This window comes from Leucoraja erinacea, chromosome 13 (genome assembly GCF_028641065.1).
Source record: "Leucoraja erinacea ecotype New England chromosome 13, Leri_hhj_1, whole genome shotgun sequence".
In the NCBI taxonomy this organism is placed as follows: domain Eukaryota; kingdom Metazoa; phylum Chordata; class Chondrichthyes; order Rajiformes; family Rajidae; genus Leucoraja; species Leucoraja erinaceus.
In genome coordinates, this window is record NC_073389.1 from 13,671,674 (window position 1) to 13,685,907 (window position 14,234).

At 44.9% G+C, this 14,234-nt stretch overlaps 1 protein-coding gene across 11 annotated transcripts in view; it reads left to right on the plus strand.

Moving 5' to 3' along the window:
* Nucleotides 1-10,946: 10,946 nt before the first annotated feature.
* Nucleotides 10,947-14,234, plus strand: part of dmd (dystrophin) — a 1,582,845-nt gene continuing 1,579,557 nt past the window's right edge. For 6 of the 11 annotated variants that reach the window (XM_055644519.1, XM_055644520.1, XM_055644524.1 and 3 more), the window contains exon 1: nt 10,953-11,205. In XM_055644519.1, the coding sequence (XP_055500494.1) occupies nt 11,124-11,205 (82 nt within the window). In that variant the 5' untranslated portion in view covers nt 10,953-11,123. Of the gene's footprint in view, nt 11,206-14,234 lie in introns of all 11 variants that reach the window. The other 5 variants (XM_055644513.1, XM_055644515.1, XM_055644517.1 and 2 more) reach the window with 2 other exon arrangements.

The following is a 14,234-nucleotide window of genomic DNA, read 5'->3' on the forward strand; positions in this document are numbered from 1 at the left end:
ATAATTGAAATGTTCTACAGAGATGCTGCCTAACCCACTGATTTACTGTGCCATTTTCTGTAAACCAGCATCTACAGTTTCTTGGACAAAGGACAAAGAACATTTATTATCACATACACCAATTGGTGTAGTGAAATTTGACTTGCCATTGCAGCACAAAAATAAAGATAAGACACAACATCAAAGAATTTAACAGTAAAAATAAAAACATCCTCCCACAATGGTTCCCACTGTGGGGGAAGGCATCAAAAGTCAGTCCCATCCCCAGTTCACCCATAGTCGGGCCTATTGAGGCCTCCGCAGTTGCCGCTATGGCAGCCCGATGCTTCAGGCCCTCTCGCCGGATGATGAAGCTCTGGCGTCGGGTGAACACTCTCAGCGGCTTGGAGTGTCTGGAGCGGCCGCCTCCTTCCCGGAGACCGCAGCTCCCGAAGTCCATGGGCCACGCTGGTCGGAGCTCCGACTCTGGCGACCTCGTCGTGAGATCCAAGGCTCCGCGGTGTTCAAAGCTCAGCGCAGCCCGCGGCTGGAAGCTCCGCAGACCGCAGCTCCGCGATGTTGGAGTCGGCAGTCCCAGCCCTCCGGAGCCCAATGCACGGGGGACCCGGGTAAGGCATCGCCCGCTCCACGATGGCGCCCCAGCGCTGCGCTGCCACCAAAGCTGAAGTCCTGGCCAGTCCTGGCAGAAAATATTGCTCCAGACTGCCGGTAGGCGGCGAGAAAGGGACGAAAACACGGCTCGGAGAAAAGCCGTATCTCCGACCAGGTAGGGACTGAGAAAATTGTTTCCCCCTTTTCCCCCACCCCCCACATAAAAAGACTAAAAGACTTCCAAAACAAACACTTTTAACTCACTCAAAATTTTAAAAAAGAATGAAAAGACTAACAGCTGCTGGCAGGGCAGCCATACTCAACGGCGCCCCCTACTCCAATTATGTTTCACCATAATTGAAGACTTGCCCCATACTCCACCTGAACTGTATACTTGACGTGCAGCATGGGATCTGTGTTTGAATTTTGGACATCATTGATAATGTCTGAAGTTCTGGTAAAACACAGAAGTCTGGCAGTATTTGGGAGAGTGGTGGAATCCATGACATTCAACAGCAATTGAGTGGTTAGGACTTGGCAGCAACAGACAGGGAGTTGAGAAGTTCATGTGAGTGTGAGAGTCTTTGTATCCCTGGCACAGTGAATGGGCGGGACAGTGGTCTGGCAGAATCTAGAACAGTGCCCATTGTCTGAAAGCATGGGAGAGGGATAGGGCTGTGGTTTATAATTCCAGGGCAGAGTTACTGGCAGCACAGCAAATATCTATGTTGCTGGCAGTACTGGGAAGTGTACATGGGGTCTAGCAGTACCTGGTGTGTTTTGCTTCCTGTCCTCCAGTCAGGACTTGTTGCTTCAACAGGAGATCTGGCAGGGAGTTTGTGCTGGATATCTATTTCTAATTCAACACCAGGCATAACTAAACCGGGCTTAAAAAAAAAACATTTTTTTTAATTTGATTATCAGACAGAAATAATAGATACCCAAGTTTAGCATTGCCCAAACTGAGATTAAATATTATCAAAGTGTGTTAAAATGAAGGCTAAAGGGTTACGCTGCAAACCAAACCAAGGATCAGGGAGGAGATTCCAAAGAACGGGGAAGGCTGGATGGAGGGAAGTTGTTAGCGTGGTTTTCTATTGTTAAATTAGATAGCTTTATAATTGGTTTATTGATTTTCGAATGGATTTTGGATTTGATTAGTGACTTCAAAAAAACTATACAGCGTCTCATTTTCAAGGCACAGTTTATTTGTCATATACACCGGATCTGGACCAGAACAATGAAATTCATACTTGCCGCAGCTTTGTAAAGCACAACAGTGCAACAACAATTAGAACAAATATGCAATAAATTATTAGTTATTTGAAGTAAACTACACCTTGATAATGCAAGCACCAAAATACATAGAGCAACCATAGAAGTGCAAAGTCCATAGTGCTTTGTAGGGTTAAGGTGGGTTGTGGTTAGGGTTGTGCAATACACTTCATAGAACTTGGTGAAGGATAGGGAGAAGATGCTCTTGAACCTGGCAGCCACGGTTCTTGGGCTCCTTACCTTCTTCTCCATGGTAGCAGCGAGAAGAGAGCGTAGCCAACGTGGTGAAGGTCTTTGATGATAACAGCTACTTTCTTCAAGCATTGCTTCCTGCAGATGTCTTTGATGGTGGGGAGGTCAGACAATAGACAATAGGTGCAGGAGTAGGCCTTTCGGCCCTTGGAGCCAGCCATTCAATGTGATCATGGCTGATCATCCCCAATCAGTACCCCGTTCCTGCCTTCTCCCCATATCCCCTGACTCCGCTAGTTTTAAGAGCCCTATCTATCTCTCCCTCATGAAAGTATCCAGAGAACCGGCCTCCGCTGCACTCTGAGGCAGAGAATTCCACAGACCACTCTCTGTGAGAAAAAGTGTTTCCTCACACATCAGTTCCCCAGTTGGACCAGTCAAGACCCATCACTTTCTGCACGCTTTTTTGTGCTTGAGCAGTTGAATTTCCAAACCAGGCCATGACGCAACCAGTCAGTATGCTCTCCACTGTAGACGTTTCATGGAGTATATGGCGACATGCCAAATCTCCTTCTGAGGAAGGCAACACTGATTGTTTCGATTCAGTAGTACAACAATGGGAAAAAATGGTCTTGGCTTTAACAATGCAAACATAACCAGTTGTTCCTTAAGGTGGGGAAATATAGGCTTGGGGTTGTTCCACTGATATAATTTGGGAAACAATGCAGAGAACACCCAGCTGTTATTTTAGATTCCTGTAATATTCGTATACCTAGGCACGTTATCTAGCCATCTGACTTCATATCTCTATTTAGTATCCCTGTGGAATTTATTCCCTTAAGAAGTACAAGGTCTGAGAATATTTTTTTTGTATCAAAAGCACAATTTAAAAGTAAATTGTTTCGCTGCCTTGAAATGATTCACCTAAGGGTGACTGGATCCTCTCGTTCAGCTGAACAAATAATATTTAACAGAGAAGAGAAGAGCCTTTGCTGTGGCCAAGATGGGTTTTCCACATCTATCTAAAATGATGACATAACTAGTGAAAAGGTTTAGCTGTCTGAAGTTGGAACCATAAAGCAAGGTTCCTGTCACTGGCGTTTAATATAAAGGTTTTTTTAAACATTCCTATCTGTTTGCATTTTGCTCCTTGCAGTTACTGTTGCAGAGATCACTTTTATCTTTCAATTGACTTTCCCTAGTGTCACCAGTTGCGATCACAATTATCCTGGTAAAATTTAGTTTAGTTTAGGTTAGAGATACAGCGCGAGAACAGGCCCTTCGGCCCACCGAGTCCACACCGACCAGCGATCCCCGCACATTAACACTATCCCACACACTAGGGACAATTTTACATTTATACCAAGCAAATTAACCTCCAAACCTGGAGTCTTTGGAGTATGGGAGGACAGACAGCATCCCTCGTCGAGATTGAACCTGGGTCTCCGGCGCTGCAAGCGCTGTAAGGCAACAACTCTACTGCTGCGCCACTATGGCCGGTCGCTTCTCATGCATGGCATGTGATAATTTCAGAAAAGAAGATAGATTCATAATTCAATGCTGCCTGTCCCACTGAGTTACTCCAGCATTTTGTGTCTACCTTCATAATTCGAATGTGGATATATTGCTCCATAATGCAATGAAGACATGCATGTACAGACCTACCAGTTCTACCAGGGGACAGTACTCTTCATTGGCTGTACTGATGGTCAAAGTTTTGCTGACCGCTGCAGATACCCTCACCCAGATGGATGGTTCCAACGATACGAAAGAGTGCATAAACTTGTCGGCCTTCCACAGCACATCACCAGGGAGTTAACTCAATCGTCATGGGGCCACTCCAGGAATATTGGTGCAGGTAACCAAAAGCTTAGCAAAAGAGGTAAGTTTCAAGGAGTATTTTAAAGGAGGAAATAGAGAAAAAGAGAAGTTTAGGCAGGGAAATTTGGAGCTTTGAATCTCAGCCATTGAAGATAAGGCTATCTGCTGGAGCAATTAAAACAGTGGGTAGATTTGAAGGTTTATGGAGACTGCATGGTTTACAAACAGGTGTAAGAGGCTTCAAAACTGGAACATTCTGCTAACTCATGCCAAATGGGCCAATGCTTTGGTGTCACCTAGCTAACAATGGTTTATTCTACATTTTCCTTGAGCTTCTTCTCTTTTGATCCCTTACACTTCTTTATCTCTCTCTCTCCTGACGCTCAGCCTGAAGAAGGGTCTCGACCCGAAACATCACCCATTCCTTCTATCCTGACATATATTCAGTGTAAACCAGCATCTGCAGTTCCTTCTTACACAAGACAAACTAAGCATTGGTGAGCAAGTTATTGGTGACGGCGTTTTTGGTGCACTGTTGCAATAACCTTCCATCACATAACTAACAATTAATAATAGATTTCAGTGGTAATTGGTGAGATTAGATTTGTTCTGCATTTTGAGGACTGAATATGAATATCTGGGAACTTTTCCAGTTTCCTCTGCAGACATTGAGATTATGGTTTTCCTGAAATTGTTGATTAGAAATCTCATCTGGCCCTGGAACAAATCTCCAGCAGTACAGTACATCTGGGATGATGTCAGGGATTATCAATGTATTTCATTTTCAATAGTGAATAAAATATGAAGTAAAATGAAAGGAGTGGATGACTGCCATCTCTAAAAGAGGGTATGTGAAGGTAATGGACAGGGGCAGGGTCTCAAATCGTCTGATTGGGAATCGTTACAAACCAGGTGACGTGAAAGTGGACGCATTTGGAGGTGCATGGAGAACGGATAATTTGCAAACAGGAGCAAGAGCCTTCAAACCAGGGCATTGCTCAAACTCGTGCCAAGTTTGCCAAAGTGTTATGACAAGTTGAAATGGCCATAACTATCAAACTATCAAAGGTCCACCTTGAGATAGATTAGAATAATGTAGAATGAAGCAAGTGCTGCTGATGATACAAAGCCAGTTATGAGGTGCAGTTTAAAGCGGATCTCATTTAGAACAGTGGAAATTGAATTTAAAAAAAATGATGCAGAGTATCTACTGTATGGAGATGAAATTTACCTTTCGCCACCACTGTGCATGTGCAATGGTCATTGTTATGGCCTGATACATCTGTGATAGGTAAATGGTAAGAAACTGGCCAAGATTTTCCTTTGTGTTTCCTTTGTCCTCTCTCACTATATGCCCCATACTCACTTTGGTAGAAAAGTTGTCCATAACTTTCCCACTTGGTCAGCATTGATGCTATCGAGCCACGCTTGTTCATGAACAAGCCCTCATTTGTCGACATTCCTTGACCTATCCACCCAATGCTTCTTCTCCAACCTGGCATTTAACATGGACGAGTGCAGATCATCTGTGTTTTTTTTTATCTTGTTCCCTCATCTTGATGTTATTTGACTTCATGGGATCTGAAATGAATGCTGAGGACTTCCCAGGCCACTCCCACTGACATTTCTCCATTGTTTAATCATCTCTGATCAGCTGCACTTCTGGTGGGATATCTTAAACCCAGAGATCACAATGAATCTTTCTGGCAACTTAGTCAATATATGTATCTGATGGTCTGATGGGGGAAATTCAAAACAACCCTGCAGATGCTGGAATTCTGAGGTAAAAACAGAAAATGCTGGAGTTACTCGGCAGGTGAGTCAGCATCTTGAAAGAGTTAATGTTTCAGGTGTTAATGCTGAGATGTCTCCAACATTTTCTGGTATGATTCTGTAAATATGCCTTTGTGACTGTGTCACTATTATTTGACATGGCCCTCTTAACGTCTGGAAATATGCCAAGTTTCCGGAAGGGGATTTTGCAGAGGTGACTGCCCCGGAATGTTCTGGTCACCTGGATCTTCTGTCGTGTTTTATCCTTGTTCAAGTCAGTGGCAGATTAAACAAAACATTGACATTGCTGTAGGTCGGTGACAAGTTAGGACAGCAGATCTTCTTGCCCAAATAACGTTAGCGAAGCAGATGGCTTTTTATATTTCATGGTCACTTTTCCACATTTATTTCATTAACTAAATTCCCCAGCTGTTGTGAAGATTGAACTCCTGTCACAAGATCATTAATACAGGCTGCTGGATTGCTACCCTTCACATTTTTAACTCCATCCAAGATTCAAGAGATTAAAGATTCCAGATAATCAGTGTATCCTTTTACTTGTCGCATCCTGTGAATCACACTTAATACACTTAATGTCGGCACATCATTGCTTTTGATCTCTCTCCTCAAAACTTTGACTTGATCTCAACATTGTACGTCTGCCACACCACAATATCTTACAATATTTGGTGCTTCAATTAAAGACCTGTTCAGATACCATATATTGCAAACCACAGCAACTCTTGGTTTCTCATATTCTCCCGATCCTTTTTTCCCCCTTCGCTTTACTCTGATCCCAAGCTTCTTTCCCACCAAGTCTCGCTCCTTTTCACATTATAGAAACATAGAAAATAGGTGCAGGAGTAGGCCATTCGGCCCTTCGAGCCTGCACCGCTTTTCAATATGATCATGTCTGATCATACACTCAGTATCCTGTACCTGCCTTCTCTCCATACCCCCTGATCCCTTTAGCCACAAGGGCCACGTCTAACTCCCTCTTAAATATAGCCAATGAACTGGCCTCAACTACCTTCTGTTGCAGAGAATTCCACAGATTCACCACTCTCTATGTAAAAAATGATTTTCTCATCTCGGTCCTAAAAGACTTCCCTCTCAGCCTTAAGCTGTGACCCCTCGTTCTGGACTTCCCCAACATCGGGAATAATCTTCCTGCATCTAGCCTGTCCAACCCCTCTCTTTTATGACTCTCTTTTCTGATCTTTCCCTCTCTGATACTGAGCAATCGGTCATCTGCAGATTCCTTCATCCCTATGACAATTAATTGATCCCAACATTACTTTGAGATCTTGCACCATCTTCCTCTCTTGTGTACATTTCTCTGGTCGGTTATCTTCACTCCATACAGAGGACCCTTTCTCCTGTATTTCCCATGTAACCCGTCCAACTGAACTGCTTCCAGTAGCTTTCAGACCCTCTCTCTCTATATATACATACATCATTAACTGCTGGCATGACTTAAAAGTGCTGATGATGGATTATTAACCTGAAATGTTAATTCCTTTCTTTCCCCGTAGTTACTGTTTGAACTGCTGTTCACAACATTGGTGAAAAAACAAACATGCCATTAATTTGTAGCAGCCCTCTGTTTGGTACTGGTACTAATCTATGTAAAATAACTTTGTATCCCGGTATTATAGAGAAATAGGTCGAAAATGCAGCATCAATATGTAGCCCATCTGCTGTTGGAAATAAATGGAGTCTTGATGCAGGGTCATGACTGAAACATCGATCGTCCCTTTGGCCCCCCAGACGCTGCTTGACCAGCTGAGTTCCTCTAGCAGTGTGTTTTTTGTTTCAGTTTCCAGTATTTGCAGTCTCTTTTGCTTGTACTGCTGGAAATTAATTGGTGGAGGGGGTGTTGTGGGGGTAGGGGATTCACCACCCTCTGACTAAAGAAATTCCTCCTCATCTCCTTCCTAAAGGAATGTTCTTTCATTCTGAGGCTATGACCCCTAGTCCTAGACTCTCCCACTGGTGGAAACATCCTCTCCACATCCCCTTTATCTAAGCCTTTCACTATTATGTACGTTTCAATGAGGTCCCCCTAATGTAATCCCACTTTTTAAGAAAGGCGGGAGAGAGAAAACAGGGAAATATAGACCAGTTAGCCTGACATCGGTGGTGGGGAGATGCTGGAGTCAATTATAAAAGATGAAATAGCGGCACATTTTTAATAGCAGTAACAGGATGGGTTCGAGTCAGCATGGATTTACAAAGGGGAAATCATGCTTGACTAATTTCTGGAATTTTTTGAGGATGTAACTAGGAAAATGGACAAGGGAGAGCCAGTGGATTTAGTGTACCTGGACTTTCAGAAAGCATTTGATAAGGTTCCACATAGGAGATAAGTGTGCAAAATTAGGGCACATGGTATTGGGGGTAGAGTGCTGAGATGGATAGAAAATTGGTTGGCAGACATGAAACAAAGAGTAGGGATTAACGGGTCCCTTTTGGAATGGCAGGCAGTGACTAGTGGGATACCACAAGGCTTGGTGCTGGGACCGCAGCTATTTACAATATATATCAATGATTTAGATGAAGGGATTCAAAGTAACATTAGCAAATTTGTAGATAACACAAAGCTGGTTGGCAATGTGAACTGTAAGGAGGATGCTATAAGAATGCAGGGTGACTTGGACAGGTTGGGTGAGTGGGCAGATGCATGGCAGATGCAGTTTAATGTGGATAAATGTGAGGTTATCCACTTTGGTAGCAAAAACAGGAAGGCAGATTATTATCTAACATGTGTCAAATTGGGAAAAGGGGAAGTACAACGAGATCTGGGGGTCCTTGTTCGTCAGTCAATGAAAGTAAGCATGCAGGTACAGCAGGCAGTGAAGAAAGTGAATGGCATGTTCACCTTTATAACAAGATGAGTTGAGTACAGGAGCAAAGAGGTCCTTCTGCAGTTGTACAGGGCCCTAGTGAGACCACACCTGGAGTATTGTGTGCTGTTTTGGTCCCCTAATTTGAGGAAGGACATTCTTGCTTTTGAGGGAGTGCAGCATATGTTTACAAGGTTAATTCCTGGGATGGTGGGACTGTCATAGGCTGAGAGAATGGAGTGGCTGGGCTTGTTTAGAAGGGTTCTTATTGAAACATGTAAGATTATTAAGGGTTTGGCCACGCTAGAGGCAGAAAACATGTTCCCCATGTTGGGAGAGTCCAGAACCAGGGGCCACAGTTTAAGAATCAGGGGTAAGCCATTTAGAACAGAGACGAGGAAGACACTTTTTCTAACAGAAAGTTGTGAGTGTGGAATTCTCTGACTCACCGAGGGTGGTGGAGGCTGGTTCTCTGGAAACTTTCAAGAGAGAGCTAGATAGGGCTCTTAAAGATAGCGGAGTCATGGGATATGGGGAGAAGGCAGGAACGGGGTACTGATTGGGGATGATCAGCCTTGATCACATTGAATGGCGGTGCTGGCTCGAAAGGCCGAGTGGCCTACTCCTGCACTTATTGTTTATTGTCATTCTTCTAAACTACAGCAAGTACAGGCCCAGTGCCGACAAACACTCCACATATGTTAAGACAGTTCAAGATAGTTCCTCACTTCTACTTTCTTTGATGGCATATGTGTCCTGACACTTGGCAGTAATGCCCTCAGGGCTAGAAAGATTAAAACAAAACTTCAACTATGCAGCTGTTTAAGGTGACCCTCAGCATCAGATCACGTGGCAACTCGCAGCTCAACCCCTTACTTCCCCCTCCACTCATACTGATCCCAGGCTGAACATTCCTAAGATCATTCTTGATTAAGAACTGATGTTCACATTGTCTGATTCAACCTCAGTGAACAATCACGTCCTGTGAACATACACTGTATTTCCAGATGTTAGAAATTGGCAAATGGGCCAGACCACATGCCTCCTAGTGCGAGCGCAACGCAATGCAACGCATGAGTGTGTAGTTTCCAGAGTCCGAATGGAATTTTCAACACTTTGCGAAGACATATGGGCAAGACCAAAAGTCGATTTGAAAAACAAGGATAGAAAAAGATCCCCATCCATGATATAATGTGTCAGCTGCGGTAGTTATTCAGCTGATTTATTGTCATCCCCGCAGCTGCTTGCCTCGTCTGGTCAATTCTCGTTTATTGTCAGATGCACAAATACTGGTGAGGTATAGCTGCAATGAAAATATTCTTACAGCAGCATCACAGGCACGTGTATTCACACAACTTACACAACATAATGTATACAGGGCAATGACAAAGAGGAAACAATGTGCGAAAAGACAAGTACGTGTTGGTGGAAAAGTTGGTCCACAGTGTTCTGCTGCCGAGGTCGGATGAGGGTTGTGCAGGTCTGATCAAGAACCCGATGGTTGTAGGGAAGCAGCTGTTCCAAACCTGGTAGTTTGGGACTTCAGACGTCTGTACTTCCTGCCCGATGGTAGCAGTTGAGCCCATGATGTGAGGGCTGTGCCCGGGATGTAGTGAGGGCTGTACTCAAGATGGGCTATACAGTCCCCATAATGAAACGAAGGAGGTAACTATGATGTGAGTAGGAAGGAACTGCAGATACTGGTTTAAATTCAAGATAGACACAAAATGTTGGAGTAACTCAGCGGGACAGGCAGCATCTCTGGAGAAATGGAATGGGTGAAGAAGGGTCTCGACCCGAAACGCCACCCATTCCTTCTCTCCAAAGATGCTGCCTGTCCCGCCGAGTTACTCCAGCATTTTGTGTCGCTCTTCTGGAAGAAGGCAGAGAAAGAGTTCTGTGGAAAGTTGTGGGACTGTAGGGTATGAAGGAAGGACATGAACAAAATCATGAAGTTTAAAGTCAACAATTCCCAAGACGAGAAACTGAAGGAAATGCGGGGAGTAGTTTGATATTTTTGTTTGATTAAAAAAAAAACAAAAAGTGACGCTCAAGTAGAAATTATTTTACTGCACGTTAGACGTTCCTCGTCGGTTATTTGTATAATTTGCGCCACATCTGTCCGACTTGAAGCAACCAGAAACTTACTGTGATTATTTAGGTGAGAGATACCAGGGCAACGTTGAGCGGTGTCGGGTGAATGCAACTGGGTCAGTCTCTTGTAAAAGCGGGCCGGTGTGAGATGTAGATGTCCCCCCGGTGCAGCCGCGCCAGGCTTCTGTGGTATCGGGTTTCCTCCACTCGCCCTGCGCTTGGATCGGGCCGCTGGCTCTTTTATGGAGTGGATCTATTTGGGAACCGGAGGGGTGGGGATGGGATGTGGGATGTGCACCTGTTGAACGGGATCGGCCGCGGGTTGTGACAGCTCTGCTGTGTGTGAGTGGGTGTCCGGGGAATCTCTCTCTCTCCCTCTCTCTGTCTGTCTGTCTATCCTAAACCTTCGCCGGGCTGTAGTGAGAGGCGCGCTGGAGCCTGCAGCCTGAGCGCAGCGGCGCCGGCCACCAACTAACCTCGGGAAGCGGCGGCCGGGACCTCTCCAGCCCCAAGGACACAGACAGACACCCGATGGCAGAAGGTCCCAGGGACGAGGCGGCGGCGGCAGCAGCGGTCGGAGACGAGTTTAACGAGATTATAAGAACTCGGACGGGTAAGTGGCTGGGATGAAAAATGCGAGAGTGACAGAGAGTTGGGTCTGCGCTTCAAAATGTGCCTGCGACTTTGTGGATGGTGTCAACAACTCGCCTCACCCACCTAAACTTTACACAAGGCGCTGGCGTGTGCCTAGGGAGTTCCTCCTGGTCGAAAGGCAACTTTTGGGTGGACTTTGTACTGACAGAGGGCCGGCAACGAGCCGCTGGGGTGGGTTGAAGTTTACACGAGACACGGAGCCCGCTCCCGGGACACGGGCTCCCGTTACAGCGAGAGGAATTGTTGCTGCTTTAAATAGCACCGACTGCAATGGGATCCGACAACACACGGGCTTGGATTGCAAGAGTGCGCGCAACGTGGCGCGATGGTTGGCAAGAAATTAAAAAAAAACTTCACTCTCCCTCTTTGCTTTGTGCAAAGAGTGAAACAGGGAGTGGGGGGTGAAGCGGGCAAGGGTCGCTGGTTACACTGTGGTTGCATCTAGTGGCGCGCTGGGACCTCCGGTCGCTGATTACAGACATCGTGATCCATTTGTTGCTGTCTTTGCTCCTCCCATCGTTTTAAGTTGAGGTTAAACATAGAAGCCACCTGCCCCCGACCGATTCCCGGAATAACGCTGGATGCTCCGCATTATTGCCGGTTGACACGTTTACAGGGGATCTTGCAACTGGAGGGAACCAGTTTGACTGGGGATTGAGAAAAGCCAGAGATTCAACAGCCAAAGTAAACTCGATAGTTTGGAGATGAATGAGGTGTGGACCTCATTGAAACGTGCAGAATAGTGAAGGGCTTGGATAAAGTGGATGTGGAGAGGACTCTTCAACCAGTGGGAGAGTCTAGGTCATACTCATAGCCTCAGAATTAAAGGACATTCTTTTAAGAAGGAGATGAGGAGGAATTTCTTTAGTCCGAGGGTGGTGAATCTGGAATTCTTTGCCACAGAAGGGTGTGGAGGCAATGGCAATGGATATCTTTAAGGCAGAGATGGATAGATGCTTGATTAGTACGGGTGTCATGGGGTTATGGGGAGAAGGCAGGAGAATGGGGTTAGGAGGGAGAGATGGATCATTGATGGGCCGAATGGCCTACTTCTGCTCCTATCACTCATGACATGACCTTAAACCATGGGCACCTGAACATCTTTGGTCGAGGGTCAGGGCTACCCAGTGATTGGTTTCTGACCCAGCAAGTTTCACGTTTGGATGATATGGGGGGGGGGGGGGGGGGGGCTGGATTGATAGCAAATATATTTTTTGGAAAATTATCTGTGCAGGAAATCCAGTGATGACCTTGGATAGAGTTACCCAGGAGCGACTCGTCTGTTCTGGCAGTGCTCACATTCTGGCCAGTCCAGTAACTGTGGGCAGGGTGTTCACTGAAGGCACTTGAGGGCCTGTGTTGCTGTCGGCGATTTTATTATTTCAGCCACATGTACATCCCCAATTGGTGATAAATATTAATGCAAAATGTCTTTGAGCAAGCTTGATCATAAAATGCACTTTAAATTGTTTTGGACTCGAGGTTGATATGACAATACCACAGAGGGTTGTATACACTTGATATATAATGGGTTGCCTCAAGAGAAGAAGCTGTGTTATCTTGTAATGCATCACTGAACACTTTGGGGAGTCTTCATACTTGTTCCCAAGGGACAATGTTGTGGCTGTTGGGAACTCCCATCCACTGGGCAAATCTTTGCCGTTCCTTCCCAGGACAGCTGGAGCCCATTGGATGGATCCCAGGGACAGCATTCCGAACTATGTGTAAGGAAAGGTCATGATTTATTTTAATGTTATAGTTAAGACCAGACATAGTTCAGTGGAGACGACCACCTGCTCCTCGTGAATTAGAGAACTATTTTGAGCAACGACTACCATTGAAACTGGTTTTGCATTTCATTCAGGAGTTCAGTGTTATGGTAACTGGATAAGGGGTGCATAGATATTTTTACTGTGGTTACAAACAGCAAATGTTCTGCATTAGTATACATCGCAAACCGAAACAGAGGGTGGGGACGTGGGCTGTTTTAGCAGAATTTTAACCTTTCAATTTTAATTTGAACCATTTTTTAACGTGTTTATTTAATACAAAAGTAGGGAGGTTAAACTTCAGTTGTGTAACATATTGGTGAGACCACATCTGAAGTACAGTATACAGAATTGGTTTCTTTATTTAAAGAATGATAATACATTGGAAGGAGCTCAGAGATTTGCTGGACTAATATTTGGAATGAGCAAAACACAAAATGCTGGAGTAACTCCGTTGGTCAGGCAGCATCAATGGGGAGAATTGAACGGTGAGGTTTTGGATTGGGACCCTTCTTCAGACTGGAAATCGGAAGGGTCCCACCTGAAATGTTGCCTATTCATTCCCTCCAGAGCTGCTGCTTGACCTGTTGAGTTACTTTGTGTTTTATTCAAGATTCCAGCATCTGCAGTTCCTTGTGTCTTAATGAGTGGGTTGATTTTGACAGAGATTTTGGGCAGACTGGACCTGGGTCCACTGGAGTTTAAAATAATGAGAGAACGTACAAGATCCTGGGTGGACCTGACAAGCTGGTTGTGGTGAGCATGTTTCTTGGAGGAGAATGTGGAACTAAATTGGTTACTCTTTAAAAAATAGAAGGTCACCCATTTAAGACAAAGATGAGAAAAACATTTTCTCCCAGGGTGGCGAGTCTTCAGAACGCTCTTCCTCAAAGAGCAGTGGATACAGAATCTTAGAATATTTTGAAGCCAAGGGTAGATGGATACTTGCTGAACAAGATTACCGGAGGAGAATGGACATCTGAAGTTGAACTAACAATCAGATCATCTGTGATCTTACTGAATGGCAGAGAATGGCTGAGCTACTCCTGTTTCTGAATTCTATGTTTGCATGAATTGTTGAGGTAGGGTGGGGTGAGGTGGGAGCAGAAATGATTAACTGATTTGAAAAGCTCCCCACCGTGATTTCTGTAAACAGTTGTCTAAGCCTTCCAACCATGCTCGGTTACATGCTCAATCTGGTGTATGTAAAAGGTATATA